This window comes from Diadema antillarum, unplaced genomic scaffold (assembly GCF_040938485.1).
Source record: "Diadema antillarum isolate AM-2024a unplaced genomic scaffold, OU_Dant_1.0 seq00000235_RagTag, whole genome shotgun sequence".
Lineage (NCBI taxonomy): Eukaryota > Metazoa > Echinodermata > Echinoidea > Diadematoida > Diadematidae > Diadema > Diadema antillarum.
The window spans coordinates 903,181-924,005 of NW_027271284.1; the positions used below are offsets into that span (position 1 = coordinate 903,181).

Sequence of the window (20,825 nt, forward strand, 5' to 3'; positions counted from 1 at the left end):
TGTGCAAGGGATTGAATTGTGTGGTGTGGAGATTACCTGTTGGGTTCCAATACTCCAGCATACATGATTATAATTGCTGAGAAAGAGAAATGTATCTGCTATTGATACAACCATTTTCTGCACTCTCCCCGATGATCCTCAGCACTGGATCCGACTGGAGATGCACGCCGACGTCCTGCTACATCGGCTGCGGATGATGGTGGACCCCAACGACAGCTCCTACCAGCCATCCCTCATCGTGGTGTCCGGCGGGGACACCATCTCGGGCGTCCGGGAGCTGAAGACCATCCGGGTCAGCCCCTCGGAGTCCATGGTCACTCTCCTGCAGGACTGCACTGAGGTCAGCTTGACCGCTATGGGTGTTGTGGGCAGTGGTGGTTGGGGGAGGGGATGAAGGGAGGATTGGGGGGGGGGGAGAAGAGGAGGAGAGAGAGGAAGGAAGGAGACGAGAAGGGAGATTAACATTGGATGGAGAAATGTTCAAGAAATCTTATGCTAAATCTGATGAGAGCATTGCATTTTTAGCTCACCTGAGCCAAAGGCTCAAGTGAGCTATTGCGATCGCCCTTCGTCCGGCGTCCGTCGTGCGTCGTGCGTCGTGCGTCGTGCGTCGTGCGTCGTCCGTCGTCCGTCGTGCGTCGTCCGTCGTCCGTCGTGCGTCGTGCGTAAACTTTTTACATTTCATCTTCTTCTTGAAAACCCCATGACCGATTTTCATCAAACTTGGCAGGTAGCATCCCTAGGGGGTTAGGAACTCAATTTGTTAAAATGGGCACCATGCCCCACCCAGGGGGCCCCCAGGGGGGCCCAAACCCCCCAAAATTAAGGAATCTGTAAAAATCTTCTTCTCTAGAACCAGAAGTGATAGAGCTAAGTTAATACTATGAGTTAGTACATTGATGACTGTAGTTTCAAGTTTGTTCATGGCAGAATCAGGGGTGCCCCCCTTGGGACCCAGGGGAGGGGGGTGGGGAAGGGTTCTAATGGGGCCTAAATTGTACATTTTCATCTTCTTCTTGAGAACTCCATGACCCATTTTCACCAAACTTGGCAGGTAGCATCCCTAGGGGGTTAGGAACTCCATTTGTTAAAATGGGCACCATGACCCACCCAGGGGGCCCCCATGGGGCCCAAACCCCCCAAAATTAAGGAATCCGCAAAAATCTTCTTCTCTAGAACCAGAAGTGATAGAGCTAGGTTAATACTATGAGTTAGCACATTGATGACTGTAGTATCAAGTTTGTTCATGGCAGAATCAGGGGTGCCCCCCTTGGGACCCGGGGGGGGGGGGGGGGGGGGGGGGGGGTGAGGAGGGGTCCTAATGGGGCCTAAATTGTACATTTTTATCTTCTTCTTGAGAACCCCATGACCCATTTTCACCAAACTTGGCAGGTAGCATCCCTAGGGGGTTAGGATCTCAATTTGTTAAAATGGGCACCATGCCCCGCCCAGGGGGCCCCCAGGGGGCCCAAACCCCCCAAATGAAGGAATCTTTAAAAATCTTCTCTAGAATCAGAAGTTATAGAGCTGAGATAATACTATGAGTGAGTACATTAATGACTGTAGTTTCAAGTTTGTTCATAGGAGATCCAGGGGTGCCCCTCTTGGGGGTAGGGGGGGGGGGGGTGGTTGGAAGGGTCCAAATGGGGGCCTGAATTGTACATTTTCATCTTCTTCCTGAAAACCTCATGATGGATTTTTGTCAAACTTGGCAGGTAGCATCCCTAGGTGGTCAGGATCTCAATTTATCAAACTGGGCACCATGCCCCACCCAGAGGGCCCCAGGGGGCCCCAATTCCCCCAAATTAAGGAATCTTGAAAAAATTGGGCCCTTATTGTACATTTTCATCTTCCACTTGAGAATGCCTCGTCAAATTTTGGTAGAGCTGTGAATAATTTAGATTAGTGACTGCGTGAAAGGTGAACTTGCGATACTCAGGTGAGCGCTAGACCCGCGGGTCTCTTGTTTCTCTTTGTCTTTGAATTTGTGCATTGTTATAGAGAGTGATTCAGAAGAGTGGCAGTTTGATTTCAGGAAAGTCACTAATTCATGCCTTTCTTGTGCACTGATAGTTTTTTGAGTGAGACATTAGGAATGTTATAACGACATATTTCTGTACATTTCTGGGTGTGAATTACATTGTGCATCACTTTCATTTTGTCTGAAAGGGGTTGTTGGGAAATGCATGTTTTCTTCTTATCTAAGTATGTGATATATCTGCATTGACTGTGTTTTAACTGAATGCTTCAGTAGACATCTGTAATGTAATATCTGTTCCTGGCAAGATTCGTCCGCGTGCGAGTTACCAAAAATTTGATACAGTAATACATTTAAGGGGCTTTTTTTGTTGTTTTCATTGTCAGCATGTCATGTTTCACCCAGATCACCCTTGCCTTGTACAAGTAGTACAAGTACAAGTAGTTTATAATCTTGCTCACTGACCGGGAAACTCCCAATTGTCTCCTGTATGACTGCAGTTCCATCGGTTCCTGGAAATCGCCATCAAGCAGTGCAAGAGCAGCGGCATCGACTGCAAGGTGCACGGCCTCTCCATCGTCGGGAGGTCCCGCCCAGACGAGGACGACCTCGCCTCGACCTTTGCCTTCATGTCGTCCGACAATGAGGATGACCAGGGCACAAGCATGATCTCCAGGCTGTCATCGCGGCAGCGGGGGAGCAGTGACCACGCTAGCAGTCGTGAGATCCAGACCAAGGTGTACGTCTGGGGTCTAAACGACAAGGACCAGCTGGGCGGACCACGGGGGTCAAAGGTCAGAGAAGAGGCTCTGCTTTGTCATATCCTTAATTTGCATGTGCATGTGCACATCAGGGAACACACATTTGAAGACTCAATGGGCAATTCCCCCAAGATGGTGGATTTTCAATTATATTGTGAACATCGACGTGTTTGTTTTTTACATTTTGCACCAAAAGTTGGTAATGCTTCATTTTAGTCAAGTTCACAAGAAGTATTTACATATGATATCTCCTGGAATTCAAAGAAGTGGTGATCATGGGTGTGGATGTGTCAGAAGGAGAAAGCATGAGTAGACCAAAATCTGAATGTGATATGTAAAGCTCTGTGTATGCTATTCACTGAATTATATATATATTTTTTTAATAGTGTATGGCTAGGGTTATAGCTGCTTTCCAATTGGTATTTGGTGAATTGTCATTCTGTGATGATTTCTTGTGATGTTTTCCTGGTATGATTTGCCTGCTTACCAATGAGAGTACTGGGTATGGTAAATTTTTTTATATCACTCTTCTTCCCATCAGATCAAGACTCCAGTTCTGAACGAGTTCCTGTCCGGTCTGAAAGTAGTCCACTGTGCTGGCGGGTCTAAGAGTCTCTTTGTTGGTGAGTTGGGCTAAATCCAGTCTTCTTGTCCTTGTCTGATTTTGCTCGTTCGTTTTCATTTTTCTGCTGAAGGATGCCAATTTCCAAGCAATTCGATTCACAGATTAAAGAGGAAAGTGGCAAGGAAATGAAAGTATCTGCAACTACAAAACTGTGCATGACTGTTAGGAAATGATAATTTAATATCGCTACGGATGAGTGTAAACCATATCATTATTGCTACGTGTTTCATTCATGGATTATTATTTTAATAGCTTTTCCTGGGACACAAGTTTCCAAGGGTTTAGATGTCATCAAATGATGGGTTTTACTCTTTTTGAGCCATGTGATGCTCATTGATTTTGTTGTTGATTTGCATTTTGCAGAGATAATTTGCTTGATTTTCACAAGGTAACACTGTTGGGGAAATGTTTAGTTTCTGCTTATCAAACAGTGACAGCTGAAGGGAAGGTGTACGCCTGTGGAGAGGGAACGAATGGCAGGCTAGGTCTGGGGTCATCCCAGAACGTGGACACGCCGCGGCAAATCACCAGTCTCTCGCAGTTTGTGGTGAAGAAGGTGGCTGTACATTCAGGTAAAGTCTGCCTGCCTTACATCTTAAAGACAGAAAAATTCAAAGTACATGAATGGCAGATGGAGAGGTTTTTGGTGAAAGCACAAGTTTCATTAGCAGACCTTGTGCCAGTTTAATGTGAGTCAATTGTAGAACATCGGTTACATTGTGCATGTGTCCACATTACTTTTGGCTCATTTGAAGCAATAGACCGTTTCTGTCATTCATTACAATTCTTGGATACTTTTTTTCGTACAGCTGGTAACAAAGCATTTTGTTCACCTGCTCCCTCCCATGAAGTTCCATAGGCAGGAATTCACTTATTGGTTGCAAGGTTGGGCAAGCCTCCGGCAAGCTTTGTGGTTGTTACGGGCAACTATCGTGAGCAAAGCATACGTAAAATCTGATTACATTACAGAAGCGGTCTGTTTTGTATTTCAGCATCCAGTGTCTAGTCTCAATCTGTTCATTTTCAAACTTGAGGTTTTTACAAATGTTACTTTGAAATGAATTAACCTGTGGTGACACTGACAGTGCCAGTGGTTGCTGTCATGACTCATTTGTTATGCAGCTTTATACATGCACATTGCACAATCTTTGGTCTGTTATGCTCTATATTTACTTTCAAATGTGCTTCGTGACTCTTTGAAGAAACAAAACAACAACTGAAGTCAGCATTTCATTTGACCCTTGCATAGGATGACATCAAACTTTGCACATACAGTGTACATGTAGTGTTTGTATCTCTACAGATGCGGTACATTTATACAGTCATCTTAATGCAGTATCCACTGCATATACAATCAAACCTGCCTTAGCGGCCACCTGTCTGTAGCAGCCACCTGCTGTATATGGCCACCAACCCCCCTCCCCCAGAAACGCCGAGTTAAAGACACTGTCTATGATGGCCACTTTTTGTTTTTCTTTTTTTGTCTCCCTGGTGTAGCTGCTGTTGACAGGTTATACTCTAAGCAAGAGAAATTTAAACTGCGGGATGAAGGTTGAGGTGTGAATTTTCTCAAATTGTCTCCTACAAATGAAATTTGTAAGATCGCAGCTGCTGATCTACATAATTTAACAAACATGTCAGAAAAAAGAACCATGGGACTCAAACCTGCTATCTACTGCTTTCCGGCCAGCGACATTACCGCCAGGGTTTCCCTGGTTGCTGGCAGTGACACAATGAATTTAGAACAAATACCCAAGCTCCGAAATTCCAACATTGTTTTGTCAAGTCGTCCTATTCTCATTTGAGTCGCGTGGTTCCTTTTTGGGACATGTTTGTTAAATTATAGATCAGCAGTTGCCATCTTACAAATTTCATTTGTAGAGGGAGATGAATCAATGATTTTACTGTAGTCTGTTTGGTTCACGATTGCTCCATTGAAAAGTGATTCTAATTTCATAGCTGTTTGTAGCCAGTTTTGAAGTTTTAAAGAATGACACAAATTGTATTTTCTCGGAAACCAGGTGGGCGTCATGCCATGGCCCTGACGACGGACGGCAGAGTTTTTTCCTGGGGAGAGGGAGATGATGGCAAACTTGGACACGTCAGCAGGATGTGAGTAAAAAAAACAAACCAATGCTGTCTGGTGCTGTCTATTTTTCTTCCCGTTTCATCATATAAGCATCCAGAGTACAGTCATTACAATGTGCTGTATTCACAAGAATATTTCCTGTAAAAGGACCATTAGCACTGGTGGTACCAGACAGTTATTAATGTTTGCATCAGGTTATGATTTGACTATGTGTTCTAACTCAAAAAGGAATTTTGAATTAAGAATTGCCAGAAGGTCATATTATATGTTTTCATTTTTGGGAAGTTGGCATAAGGTAAGCTGCAGAATGGGGAAAAAAGGTTGTTGTTAAATCTGTCCTTGTAGATTTCAGATTCTTCCAGCAATAAGGTCTGATGTCCACTTGTCCATTGAGGAAGGAAGAAGAGTGAAAGATGTGAATGTATTAGCAGAAAGTCATAAGGTGAATCTGTAGAAATGACTTAACCATGGACCATGAGAAGTGTGATTTCTATTCATGCACATCAATAGTCAAGATTCAGCCATTACTGCTGATTCCAAGAACTGCAAGTACTGATGATTCCAAGAACTGCAAGTGAAGTTTTGGAGTTGGCTAGCATGGATGATGGGAGTTTGCGCTTTGACTGCATTTCACTCACTTTCTCTCACGCAGGAACTGCGACAAACCACGCCTAGTGGAGGCCCTGAAGTCAAAGCGCATCCGAGACATCGCGTGCGGCAGCTCTCACAGCGCTGCGGTGACGTTAAGCGGAGAGCTGTACACATGGGGGCTCGGGGAGTATGGAAGGCTGGGTCATGGGGACAGCACAACACAGCTCAAACCAAAATTGGTGAGATGTGCTCTAATTCTTTCTTTCTTTCTTTTTTTATTTCCATCAATTACTGCTTTGAATTTCAAAGCATAACTCATTCATCTCAGTCCTCACATTGAGTTCTGGTTTAGAATCTTGTGCAATAGATATTGATAATCAGTCTCTGAAGATTGCGGAAAGAGTGGTACAAAGCTTGTGATGCATTATAACCTCCTTGTCAGCGTCCTCTTCAAAAAGGCTGTTAGTAGAAATATGGTGTAGTAATAAAGAAGGACTCATGCTTTATCCAATAACAAATCTTCAGATTGAACACCAAATTACACTGTTGTTTTCTGTTCGTTTTCTCAAAAGTTTTTAGTTTGTCTTCAGCTTTATTTGAACTAGTGGAGTTTGGAATCTTGTGATATATGTGTAATATATGCTGGAGTCTGTATAAGCTGTGAATGGATGTAAAGCGCATCAAAATTCTTATCAAAGGGATGGTACAGTTTTGGTTTAGATTGGGCTGCTGATTTCCGACTTTTTTGTGTGTGTGTGTGTGAGATACTGAGAAATTTCTTATGAAATAAGAAAGAACGTAATTCTAAGAGGAATAAAAAAAAAAGTTATTCTAATAAAATGCGACAGGCCACAACTTTTATTAGGATCTTTTTGTTTGACCTTGTTTTGGGGTATCTCAGTCATTTCAAAACCGATTTTCATCAAATTAACTTTCAGTTCCCCTTAGAATTGGAAGCTCTTTAACATTTCATAGAGTGGTATCTAAATATCTCACAAAACATGTAAAGCTGAATCCTCACCTCAACTAGTACTATAACATCCATTTAATATGAAATGTACTTGAAAACTAGCTATTATTATCATTATAGTCATCTCGCCCTTTGTTGACCTCTCACAAGTGGAAAAATAGTCAAAGAAAAACTCGACCATTGATAAATATGCATATACATGTGTAAGTCAAAATCTATGTAAGTTTAAGGATTTTTTCCAGTCCATTTTGGATTTGACTTATGTGGGGTTGATGACTTTTTATTACTACAGTCAGCCAAGATCTCTTTGCCCGTGTACTGGAATTGGACCCATGCCAGGCCACCGTACATTTTCATCTCCTCTCTTTCATCCCTCTCAATTTTTCTTGCAGGTGAAGGCGCTGGTCGGCACGCGAGTCATCCAGGTGGCGTGCGGTAGTCGGGACGCCCAGACCCTGACGTTGACAGAGGACGGCATGGTGTTCTCCTGGGGCGACGGTGACTTCGGTAAGCTGGGCCGTGGGGGCAGCGAGGGCTGCAGCACCCCTCACAACGTGGAGCGGCTCAACGGGCAGGGCGTGGTGCAGATCGAGTGCGGGGCCCAGTTCTCTCTCGCCCTCACCAAGTCCGGGCAGGTGTGGACGTGGTGAGTTGGCAGTGGAGTGTGTTGGCGTGGCGACGATAGGTAGTTGTGATTCAGATAACGACGATATCTGATAGGGTGGAATAAATATTATCATTAATATATGGCATAAGCATTTACAGAATAGGAGAATACATTTACGTTCCCTCTTTGATAGTCAATGCACATTTTGGTATTGTTGTATATTATTCCTAGTTACTGTATAAGCTGTTATTTTTGCGTACAGATATTTTTGCAAATGAGGAGATCATAGACATTTTTGCGAAATGTTATCGCGAATTGATGCCAATACCAAATGTGAATGCATTATTACGCTAGGGGGCATGGTGACATTTTTGTGTGTTGTTAATTTCACGATCCAACTGTGGTTCGCAAAATTCACAGAAATTAAATCTTCGCGAAAATAACAGCTATATACAGTAACCCTCTTTGTGCTTTACTGATTGGTATGGATGTCTTGAAATTAATTGTCATTGAATAGAGATGAGCACATCAAAAAAATATGTATGTCTTTTTTGTGTGTGTGTGTATTTTTGCAAATAGGGGCAAAGGTGACTACTTCAGACTGGGGCACGGAACCGACTCCCACGTCCGCAAGCCGCAGCTGGTTGAAGGCTTGAAGGGGAAGAAGATCGTCCACGTTGCTGTGGGTGCCCTCCACTGCCTTGCTGTCACAGATACTGGACAGGTAGGACTGACTTCAAACCCCTGGAGGTGATGTGTTTGAGTGATAATGACTGGCTGTGATGAGGGAGTATTGCAAACAAATGTATGATTCCAATTTTTAAGGACAAGTACACCTTCGGCCCAGGGAAGGAAGTTTTGTTTTTTCTTTTTCGTCATCCCATCCACTTGAGGACCTGCCAATATCATGATAGTCATTGATGTCCTACAGACTCTCACTAGACAAAAGAAAGGAGATTATAGGCCATTATATTACCAGTTTCTAGTAGTACAGCCAAGTACCTGTGGGGAATCCTGATTATAACATTTTGAAGTTTGCAATTTTTGAATTTTCATAAAGGTAGATAGGTAAAAGTAGGAATATAAAATGATGAAGCACATCCTGTTCAAATGATTGGTTGAGAGCGTACATGAGACTAGACATTTATTTTGCCTAGTACATAATTTTGCTTTGTGACCTGTCATAAGTTACGTATAATGACTGGTCATTAGCACTTTCATATTGCAGTGGTGATATGGTGAGATGTCATTGTTATATGTATTCGTGAAAATGGCTGCTGAGGAATTCAGGGTGATTTATGAAACAATAAGAATCTATGTCGTCATTGTACAAAACAAATAATTAAATACACATCATTTTGTTCAGGCATTTATTTAATTTACCCACACTTAGTACCTTCCAAATAGTCCAAATACCCTCAGCCATTGCCTTCTGGCATGTTACACTGTTCCAAAGGTACCTTTTGTGGGTAATTTTAACTAATTTCCTTACTGATGTGTAGTACTTGTATACTAACTGCTGCATGCCAGCATGACACTCCCTGTTGACCATCAGTTTGACATGAGTCCACTTTTGCTTGCTGACAGGTGTTTGCATGGGGAGACAATGACCATGGGCAGCAGGGAGACGGCACGACGACGGTCAACAAGAAGCCCGCCCTCGTGCAGGGCCTGGAAGGCGTCCGCATCACCCGCGTGGCCTGCGGGTCGTCGCACAGCATTGCTTGGGCAACCACGGACACGGCCATCCCATCCATGCATGAGCCGGTCCTGTTCACTACACCCAGGGATCCGCTTGGTGCTACTGAGCTAGGTGGGTGTCCAATAAGAAATTTGTCAATTCTGTTTCTACTTTCTTAATGTTTTGTTTAGAAATTTCCTCATTCCTGTTTTATTTGAATGTATGAGTTTATGTTGTCACATATTGACACTGCGAATCTCATTTTACATTACAAATGCTTCTTTCCACATTTCTCCTCTTGCATAGTATATTACTGTGTACATTATTCTGAATGAATATGTTAGGGAGCACATGCATGGTTATGCTGAAATTAGAATTCTTAAGTTCTTTTGCTTTAAATAGTCAAGAAGAAATGCAACAGTAATGATATGACTAAAATGCATTTTTTTTTTTGTCAATGTATTCCAAGTAAATTGCCAATCATTACTTTATTCCAGTTATGTACACCCATACTTACAAGGTATGCAGCTTAGTGAAATGTGTGGTTTGGCCTCTCTAGTTTTGCCATATGTATGTACATGCAGCATGAAGAAATGATTGCCTGTATAAATTTTAGAGGAAAAACTTACATATGATATAAAATCACACCGCCCTTTTTGAATGACCACTACATTCAGAATGTACAAATGCGCCTCCATCTTGAATTTGATGAATCAGGTGTGTTTGGTGACCCCGGTCAGGAGGCGGCCGACAAGAGCCTGGCCCTGGGCAGCTCGGCCAAGCAGCGGCCTTCCCTGGCCAAGGTGGTCCTGTCCCTGGAGAGCAACGCCAGCAAGCAGCAGGCCCTAGGCCAGATCCTCACCACCCTTCAGATCATATATGCCAGGTGTGTTTCACGGGGGACCAACCATGATTGTGCCAGCGATGCAAGTTTGTGATAGCTTTGCAACTCCCTCCTTTAGTTGGTGCATAGTTCCGGACTAGTTAAAAAGTTGGTTTGGAAAAAAAAAAAAAAGAGTACAATTTCACAAGCCCTCCCAGTCATATACATGTACATGTACTTTAGGTGTGTTTCACTTGGAACAACCACAGGTATGCCATGATTGTGCCAGCGATGCAAGTTTCTCATAGCTTTGCAACCTCTCCTTTTTTGATGCATAGTTCCTGTGAAAGGATACTAGTGGACCAGTAAAAACTTGGCATGGAAAAGAAAGAGTGAAACTTGACAGGCACAATGATGAGAATTTAATCAAAATCGGATAAAGATTAGGAAAGTTATGAAATTGTGAACTTTTGCTAATTTTCATGAAACAGTTCTTGAACAGTCAATATGAATATGCAAATAGTGACTTGATGATATTGCCTCACAACATGCCTTATTTACATGTAGTAAAGATGTACATTAAAATCTTGAGAGTTCAAGTCTTTTTGTTCAAAGGCTATTATGTCCCTGTCTCAAATCCTAACATAATTGGCTAGTCATCATTATGAAGTTGTTCAGCCAGGAATAACACATTTTACATTTTTCAAGCATAAGAACTGAATTTTCATCATTTTTTGCACACAATAAATGGAAAGTAGTGAGGTAGTGACATTGTCATGTTCTGTGATGCGCATTGATTTGTGTGAATAAATATTCATGTAATCAAGATTATGTAATGAAAGATTGTACATGCAGTGAAGTCATCAATTAATCTTCTCTGGCCCTTATCCAATAATAGGGGTGCGGTGGTAGGCTCCCTGATGTCAAGGACAGACACCGCCCTCTCAGAGTCCACGGGGACGTCCATGACCCCCTCACCCAGTGATCAGAGCCCCCTCTCGGCCGTCACTAGCCCCATGGGGCTGGAACGGGTGCTGGCAGCAGGTGATGCCACATCCAGTGTGGAGGTGAGACACTGCTGAAAGTATGCACCTGCCGTGCATCAAAATCTACACTCTGAATGTACTAACAGGAATGCAGTAATTTGACACAATAAACTTTTCCAGTGCCAGTGCAAGTTGAAAGTCTACTCAGTCGTGTGCTTTTTCATGGCAGCATGTCAAACTTTACTCAATATAATGAATGCAGCGTTAACTGTGGATGTGAGGTGGTGTGGTGATGACAACAGCTTGATAGGAATTTCAAAGCCTTACAAAAGTTCCTTTAAGGGGGATGAAACTGCAAAAGATTATGATTTCCGGCAGATGAAAATTTTTTTTAAAATTTCCAACACTAGGTAAACAAATTTGTTCCCACATTAAACTAAATGTTGAAGTTTGTGCCATTAACCTGTCGAGGACAGGCTGATTTCGCTTTAACAAGCATTTCCCATAGACACCTGCCCGAGTATACTCAGGACTAATCTTCAATGGGTTGAGGAGTCTTGATATTCACCACAACAGATTGATAGTGTATTACTGTGCCAATTCGGGCATGCATGGATTGATAGCATGATAACATTACGTGGATGAAGATTGTTTGATTAGTATGTGTGAAGAGCGTTGTGATTTTTTATTTGGAACCAGCTGCCTCCGGACTTCGACTCTGACCGACCGGGACCGTCCAGTATGAACAGCTACAACAGACATTCCTCCATCTCCATTGTGACAGAGACAATTACCAGCGCTGACCAGGTGAGTCGTACTGACCGTCATGTGATCACATCTACAACTTCTGTCACAGACAAAGTCACTTCAACTTCACGTCAGAGAAAATAGTCATATTGTTAAATCATCTGTTATAACTTTTCTCATGTCATAATAAGTAGATGCAGTAAAAAAGATGCTGAAATACCGTCATTACATCACTGATGTTTGAATGAATGTTATATTTGGTTTTAAGAAATGAAATAGATAGTGTAATTGCTCAAGTAAGAGTGTCTTGTGTTGGTTAACCTACAGTATTTTCAGTGTATATGCAGTGTTCATATAAAACTCCTTGTGGAACCGACTTTCTGTAATTTATCATAACCTTTGAGTTTAGACTTATTCTTTGCCTCGCGATTACAAATAATCTGTGTATGTACACTGGAAAAAAATAACAAAGGCATCCTTAACACTTCTCCAAACATAAAGTTATACTAGTGATCATATCAGCCACTATCATGTTATCCTCATCATTATCGACACTATTATCAGCATCAGTATCATATTGATCATCATCATCATCGTCATCATCTTCATCATCTTCATCATCTTCATCATCATTTATGATATGTCTGGGAAGGAATAAAGAGCAGGAAATACTGACACTTAAAATTGGAAAGAATTATTTCACCAATGAGCAGAGTTTGCATCATATGACTTCTCTCTCTCCCACCCCACCCCCATCCCCACTTCAACCCCCACCCTACTCCGTACCCCCCACTCATTTCTGCTGCAGGTGACAAGTCCAGAGGACCAGGGAGGCGGATCCATCATAGCCCCCAGCCTGGACGAGTTTACGGGCAAGCTGCAACCAGACGACGCCCGCATCCTGGTGGACCTGCTGAAGCTGGCCGTAGCTAGCCGCTGCGGAGAGCACAGCCAGCAGGCAATCTCGGACACCCTCACAGCCATGGCCAAGGCCTACCCAGAGGTAACTTGTCGAAGGTCTTCACGAGAACGGGACAGTGGGCTACTTTTGACTTTAATAGCATGATGTCTCAGTTTGCAAAGAAGGCAGATGTTTCATTTCTACTCATCTGGCAACATGAAAAGAAAGAGAATGCCTGTTTTATTTCATCAAAGTAACTTTGAAATAGCTCCTCAGTCTGTAGCATTTAAATACATGTACAGCCAGTATTTTCTGTTTTCACTCCCATAAAATGGTCCATTGCATGATATACATTACTGTTTGACATATTGAAAACTAGAAGAAGCTGTGCAAGAGGACTGGTTCAATGGGAAATTTATATTGTGTTCTTTCTGAATATTCCAGGTTGCTGACATGCTGCTTGAGCTGTGTGTGACTGAGCTTGAAGACGTAGCAGCGGACACCAAGGCTGGTCACTCGGCCATGCAACCAGTCGTCCAGGAGAGCTCCCACCCCTATGCCGATGACACCACGCTGACTGGCAACGTCCGCATCCCCGGTGCCGAGGCGCTGCGGGTGGAGTTCGACCGGCAGTGCTCGACGGAGCGCAGGCACGACCCCCTGACTGTCATGGACGGGGCGGGTCGCACCGTGTCGGTGCGCTCGGGACGCGAGTGGTCTGACTGGTCGGCAGAGCTGCGCATCGCCGGCGACGAGCTCAAGTGGAAGTTCACCAGCGACGGTTCGGTCAACGGCTGGGGATGGCGGATGACCGTCTTCCCCATCATGCCGGCTGCTGCTCCCAAACACCTGCTGTCTGACCGGGCCATCCTGTCACAGCCGTCGATTGACCTCGTGACCTGCCTGCTGGATTTCAGGCTAGAGGCCAGCACTGACAAGAAGATCATGCCGAGGCTGGCGGCTGCCCTGGCTGCTTGCGCCCAACTTAGCACACTGGGTGAGTTATTACTCCATCCATCACTGACATAAAACACACATCTTTTGAAATTCACATCATCAAATGTAATAATGTAAATTCCTTGTTTATACCAGGTAGTCCACTCTAATATCATGAATAGACCAGTTAGTGATGGTTTAAATGAGTCAGTCGTAAAATGAGATTTCACCCACTTACATAATCCAACTTGGTTTTATGTTAGCAAACTCCCTTGAATGTCTATAGATGTTTTCACTGCAGGCGCTGTCCGTGACATTGCTCATTTTAACTCTGTTTCTCATTATGTCATTCTTCTCAGATGACCTTTATCTGCTCATGAGCAGAATGTAACTCTGAACTGGCGTATTGCAATGAGTTGATTACTTGTACAATTTTTTTTTTCTTCCCCTTCATCATTGTCCCCCCAAAAATAGCTGCTGCGCAGAGGATGTGGGCCCTTCAGCGTTTGCGGAAGCTGATAGCCACAGAGTACAAGGGTCACCTGAATGTTGATGCTATCCTGGGCCAGCATGAGTCGCAGTCTGACAGCTCATCACAATTTGGGGTGAGTCTACAATTTATTTTCTCCTCATTTGTAGGCCTGCATAGTAGTCCAGCAAGGGATTGTATTCTATGCATTTGCTGTTAATCATTGTAGTAATCCCTCTACAGATTGAATACCTCTGTAGTTTTAATCAAATCTTTTTCATGAAAATATCACATGATGGCATCAAAGAAAGTGTTCACCAAATATTTGGAAGGAAACACTTGAGAACTTCAGCAGATGAAGTTAACACGGAAAGCAATGTAGCCTCCACTTCATTCTACTTTTCTTCATTTTATTGTATTAACATTATTATTATTATTATCATTATTATTGTATATACTGTATTAACACAATTGTAAGTCTCATTTGTTTATGTGTCTGTGCGTGTGTGTTTTAATCGTGACAGGATTTCAGCGGTACAGCCCTGGCTGCATTGGTGAAGGGTCTCCCCGAGGCCCTCCAGAGGCAGTATGAGTATGAAGACCCCATCGTGAGGGGCGGCAAACACCTCCTGCACAGCCCCTTCTTCAAGGTCAGTGAACTTTTATATGATGACAGCACCTCATCACCTTACAGCATTATTTTATAAACGATTAACAGCGAAATCAGTTTCTCATGAAAACATGAAATTCAAAATGTACTTGACCATCCTTATATTAGTCTCATTTCGATGATCTTTTTTTTTTTCGCTGTTCTGGGTATTTGTATTTTACTTATTGAAGTAACTTCAACATTGACTGTACTTCTCCTTCAAGCTCTTCCATTGTATCAAGAACATGTGTGTGATATGTTGCAGTCTTTCATGGAAGTATTCATTTGCTTGTCATGATAACAGTTTTGGTGAAGAAAAAAAAAATGTCTGAATTAGTGCTAAATTCCAACTTCACAGAGAGTATTTGGTCTCAAGTAGAGCTCATGACTTGATATGATGTTTGCATCGCATTGATGACAACATGTGAACAGTTGTAAGATAACATGATTTTGAGCGTTCGTGCAATACACATGGTAGTTTGTGGACAATTTAGAGTTGCTTGTACAGATATTATGTGATGACAGATTTATTGAGGATTCTAGGGTTCTGCAAAGTTTGTTAACTCTGATGTTCATACAGTTGTCAGTTTCTATGTATCTTGATTATCTTATGATGAGATATTACGTGGACAGGGATTGATAATGTTCGTCTTGAGAATTCCTCCAAGTATAAAGAATTTGTTAACTCTTTTTTTGCATGTTGAAGAAACAAATTGATTTGAATTGAAAAATGGAATGGTGGAATACAGCCGAGTTCACTTATTTGAAATTTGAAATGTTGTTATTACAGTTGAGTAAACCTTCACTTTGTGTGTTCCAGCCCACCATATTTGAGGACTGATTTAACTTTCTTTTTACCCCGATGGCAACAAAGGTTCTGGTAGCCCTGGCCTGTGACCTCCAGCTCGACTCGCTCTCGTGTTGTGCCGAGTCCCACCGCTGGGCCTGGTTCCGGCGCTACTGCATGGCGGCGCGGGTCTCCGAGTCGCTGGAGAACCGCGCCCCGCTCCACAAGACCTTCGCGGAGGAGGTGCTGAAGAAGGTGACGCAGATCAGCGCCGACTGGGAGGAGTTGTCACGGGAACACGAAGACCACCATGTCTTCAAGCGGGAGCAGGACGAGCAGATTCTGCTGTGGATGAACAGGTGAGGGAGCCCTCCAAATATGAAAGTTTTGAAAATGGTTTCAATCTTTGCTGCACAACAACAAGACTATAGGTCAGAATGTTGACAGTTACAAGACTTCATGCAGATAGTGTTGATTCTGTGGGGATATTTTTATATGGCGATATTGTAATTTTGTCAGTTTGGATAGTGACTGTTGCCTTCTAACACTTATGAATGAAAGCAGTGGTGTTGTGGATGTCATTTTTATAAATGATGATCATAAGGATGATTATTATACAGATTGTAATTATGATGATGATGGCATAAGAACTTATGGTTATCATTTAAGATGGATAAATACAAGCATATAGAGAATTGTTGGGGTTTTTTTTTTGAGGATATAAAAAGATAAAAATCATGTGAGTTGCAAACATGGAAAAATGCATTTAATGATTGTCATCCACCATTCAAAACTTGAGACAAGCTGCATTTTTGAACAACAACTCGCTGAAATAAAAAGATAAAGTCTTTGTATAAAATCAAATTCAACTTCTTTGTTGAGTTTGAAACCACAAAATAAATGTTCTACACTCGTCGTAATTGTACATACATGTATTTCTATTTTGTTTTCATTTCATAATTTGTGTTTTATCATTTCCTTTTGTTTTTTGCAGACGGCCAGACGACTGGACTCTTTCCTGGGGAGGGAGTGGCACCATCTATGGCTGGGGTCACAACCACCGAGGTCAACTGGGGGGCATTGAGGGGGCAAAGGTGAAGGTGCCTACCGCCATTGAGTCCCTGACTGCACTGCGACCCATCCAGATTGTCGGAGGGGAGCAGACTCTGTTTGCTGTGACTGCTGATGGCAAGGTGAAGAAATATGTAGTGTGCTACGCCAAATCGCAGCATTCAGATTTAATTATCGTATACACTCTATTCTTTCATATCTAGTTTGTTGCATACCAGTTGTTCATTCACTTTTAGCACACGGGGATGCAGGTCTCTCTAAATGATGAGATAATTATGATTCATATGTGCAGATGTGACAGCAGCAATTGCATTTTGTATTAGTTGTTAACTACGGTCACATTGCACAAACTGCTGATGAATTGTGTATATTGTGAAAGAACGATATAAACGGACCCATATGAATTGATGCCATGCTTTTGCCTGATGTTCCATTCTTTCCAAAGTTTCTTCTCTGAATTCCCCGTAACATCACAAGCATGTATTGCTTGCACAAAAGATTGTTCTTGCAAGAGCATGATCTTAATTGAACATTGTACTTTTGAAGCTACCCCCCTCATCATAAAACAATGTACGGTGATTGCAGATGATTCTAGACAAATGGTTATGAGTGACTCATGTCTAATCATCAGAGATTAAAAGATAAACTCAACAAAACAACTTACAAGAGCCTATGTAAATTATAAATGAAATTGATGGATTGAGATCTTAACAGAATTTCCTATCCTGGTTCTTTGCCCCCAGCTGTATGCAACGGGATATGGAGCTAGCGGTCGGCTTGGCATCGGAGGAACAGATTCTGTGTCCACGCCCACCCTCCTGGAGTCCATCCAACACGTACACATCAAGAAAGTCGCCGTCAACTCGGGAGGCAAGCACGCCCTAGCTCTCTCTGTGGAGGGAGAGGTGTACTCCTGGGGCGAGGGAGAGGACGGGAAGCTGGGCCATGGCAACAGAACGTAAGTACAACATCCCTTTGGAATGTGCTGTTGGGATTTGATGAGGAATCACGATGCCTGAGGCACAAGCTTTGAGCATATTGCCAACTCATAGCTCTGTGTGTGTTACCGTGGGGGAGTACGTGTGCAAATGGGAAATACAAAACACATTCACTCAAGTGCCTTGCTACATGAGATGTGGACGTAAACTAGTATGTGGCATGTCCTAATGGCAAAAAGAAAAGATGACAAGTAAATAGTGATGTAAAATCACATGTTGACCTCAACTTGAAACTGTTACAGTTTAGTTGACCTACAGAATATGAGAATTAGTATCTCTAGGGTTTCTGCTATAGACAGAAATCTTACAAGTGTGTATTTCATTTGTTGCAGAAACCTGATGTGTCCAGGGAAACCTTTACGCAAATCTTTTCCACTGTTTTATTTTTTTTGTGCAGGCAATGCGACAGACCAAGAGTCATTGAGAGCCTGCGTGGCAAGGAGGTCATTGACATCGCCTGCGGTGGAGCGCATAGTGCTTGCATCACTTCTAGTGGTGAACTTTACACGTGGGGCAAAGGTCGCTACGGGCGCCTGGGTCACGGGGACAGTGAAGACCAGCTCCGACCCAAATTTGTAAGTTTTGGTGCATTACAGGTTTCTTATATTGTATATACCTGTTGAGCACAACAAGTGAGGCTAAGTTTCAGTGCTTGGAAAGTGAAAAAATGTTGGCTTCATATGCTAGCCCTGAGATAATCATATTCAATAATCAGTGATATCAATGATATCACTCAGTAGTCAGCTATCAGGTTCTCAAACTTGAATTTGGTTGGAGATCAGTCTATTGATGCACTTTATTCCAGAGTAGTTAGTAGATGTTCAAGTTTTTCGTACAATTCCTGAAAATAAAAAGCAACATTGGCATTACGAATCCTCATCACTTAACAGGCTACGTATGCAGAGCCACCAATTAGAAAAAATGCTGAAGGAGAGCGTGTTTTTGTTTTGCTCTTTATTCGCAATCAAACTTGCAACAGTCTCTAATGTGTGCTCAGTAATTCTTGTCTCTCAATGTCCATCTCATCATGCATATTGATGAGTTGCACAATATATTGACCTAAAACTCATGTTCATGGCACCAGGTTGATGCCCTGAAGAGCTACCGCGTCACTGACGTTGCATGCGGCAGTGGCGACTCGCAGACGCTATGCATCACGGACGACGACAACGTCTGGTCCTGGGGGGACGGGGACTACGGCAAGCTGGGGCGGGGCGGCAGCGACGGCTGCAAGGTGCCGCAAAAGATCGACGCCCTCGCCAACATCGGCGTCTGCAAGGTGGAGTGCGGATCCCAGTTTTCTATTGCCCTGACCAAATCTGGCTGTGTCTACACCTGGTGAGTAGGCTGGACGTTTTTTTTCGGTGGGGGGGGGGGGGGGGGGGGACACGATATTTGACAGGGAGGACTTGTACATTAACATTTACTTTCTGAAGTGATACAGAAATGGAACTTTCTCCCCACCTGCATGCTTTTCTATTCCTACAAAGAATCCAGAATTTGTTAGTCATTGTCTATGTACATATGATAGGGTTTTGAACTTTATGTCAAAAAGAAAAATGTCAGCATTCTTGTGTCATAACTTTGATGAGAAGATTGGCTGAAAGGTGTGAATTTCAGGAAAAGAAATAAACACTTGAATATGAAGCATGGGCATTGTACAGATCAGTGTGGTATGTGAAAATGTAATATTCAGTTCTAATTTTGACATGTGGACACATTGATACAACAAGATACACATTCTTGTGGAAAGAAGATACTCTGAAATATGTGTTGTGATGGAAATGCTATATCTACTTCCCTGAAGGGAAGTATTGGAACATAAGCATTGGCAGAGAAGGATATGATCATACTGTGTGTCAGAAATTGTGACATGGGCTTTCATGAATATCATTCATAAGCGAGATATGAAAAGTCCCTTTGGACAAGAGCCTCATGTGGCTGATACAACTACCCCCAAGTATGTGAATGCGGTATTGAATTATTGCCGAGCTGACAGTGATTTCATTTATTTGTTCCTTTTCAGGGGCAAAGGCGACTACCACCGGTTGGGTCACGGATCGGACGATCACGTACGACGCCCCCGTAAGGTAGCTGCCCTGCAAGGCAAAAAGATTATCTCCATAGCAACTGGCTCTCTCCACTGTGTTGCTTGCAGTGATCAAGGTAAGATACATACCTCCTAGTTATAAATCGGATGTGAAATGATTTATCTTGATTTTCTTTACCCACTTTTACTCGACACATTAAATTTTACTCCCTTTTTAATGGAAACTACCTTCTTGGTGAATACATTGTAGAAGGACAGGTTAAGCCTCATTGATGATGAAATAGAGGAAATTATTTTGTCATGATAAATGCACATTAAAGGGATCGTACAGTTTTGGTTGAGACCTAATTTCAGGTTTCTAACATTTTTTGGTGAGATAATGAGAAACCTCTTGAGAAATATGAAAGAGCATGTAATTCCATGACGAATTCAACGTTTATTTGATGAAAATTGGTTTTCAAATGGCTGAGATATCCAAGAAGAGCGATTCTAATAAAGTGTGGGACCCACACTTTATTACGATCGCTTTGTTTTTGGATGTTTCAATCATTCCAAACCCGAATAAACAAATAAACAAAAAACCCGAATAAACAAATAAACTTTGAATTCCTCTTAAAATGGTGTGCTCTGTACTATATCATAAGTGCTTTCTTGGTATCTCGCAAAAAGTTAAAAGCCCAATTCACATCTCCACCAATACTGTACTATCCCTTTAAAGGATGTATATCATAGAGTGATAGTAGAAGTTGCTAAGTCTTTGTTAGAAAATCAATACAGTCTGTTTTTCAGCTAATGCTCATTGATTATATTTGGCAAGATTGTTATGCCTCCGCCACGAAGTGGTGCCGGAGGCATTATGTTTTTGGGTTGTCCGTCCGTCCGTCCGTCCGTCCGTCCGTCCGTCCTTCCGTCCGTCCGTCCGTCTGTCCGTCCTTCCGTCCGTCCGTCCTTCCGTCCGTCCGTAATGAATTTTGTGGACAGGGTAACTACCAAAACCTTTTGAGGTATCCTAATGAAACTTGGCATGTATGTGTATTAGGGGGTGAAGTTGTGCCTATCAACTTTTGGGTGCACATGCTCAAGGTCAAAGGTCAAAAGGTCAAGGT

The 20,825-nt window shown here is 42.7% G+C and overlaps 1 protein-coding gene across 1 annotated transcript in view; it reads left to right on the forward strand.

Moving 5' to 3' along the window:
• LOC139729385 (E3 ubiquitin-protein ligase HERC2-like) overlaps positions 1–20,825 on the forward strand; it is a 103,811-nt gene that overhangs the window by 72,265 nt on the left and 10,721 nt on the right. Inside the window, exons 45-66 of the mRNA XM_071640312.1 lie at positions 143–340; positions 2,479–2,772; positions 3,281–3,362; positions 3,796–3,936; positions 5,386–5,476; positions 6,106–6,283; positions 7,407–7,660; positions 8,201–8,345; positions 9,209–9,434; positions 10,020–10,188; positions 11,024–11,192; positions 11,811–11,918; positions 12,667–12,861; positions 13,204–13,756; positions 14,170–14,300; positions 14,689–14,814; positions 15,688–15,959; positions 16,595–16,793; positions 17,415–17,629; positions 18,067–18,244; positions 18,754–19,007; positions 19,696–19,835. Of these exons, the coding sequence (XP_071496413.1) occupies positions 143–340; positions 2,479–2,772; positions 3,281–3,362; positions 3,796–3,936; positions 5,386–5,476; positions 6,106–6,283; positions 7,407–7,660; positions 8,201–8,345; positions 9,209–9,434; positions 10,020–10,188; positions 11,024–11,192; positions 11,811–11,918; positions 12,667–12,861; positions 13,204–13,756; positions 14,170–14,300; positions 14,689–14,814; positions 15,688–15,959; positions 16,595–16,793; positions 17,415–17,629; positions 18,067–18,244; positions 18,754–19,007; positions 19,696–19,835 (4,318 nt within the window). The remainder of the gene's footprint in view (positions 1–142; positions 341–2,478; positions 2,773–3,280; positions 3,363–3,795; positions 3,937–5,385; positions 5,477–6,105; positions 6,284–7,406; positions 7,661–8,200; positions 8,346–9,208; positions 9,435–10,019; positions 10,189–11,023; positions 11,193–11,810; positions 11,919–12,666; positions 12,862–13,203; positions 13,757–14,169; positions 14,301–14,688; positions 14,815–15,687; positions 15,960–16,594; positions 16,794–17,414; positions 17,630–18,066; positions 18,245–18,753; positions 19,008–19,695; positions 19,836–20,825) is intronic.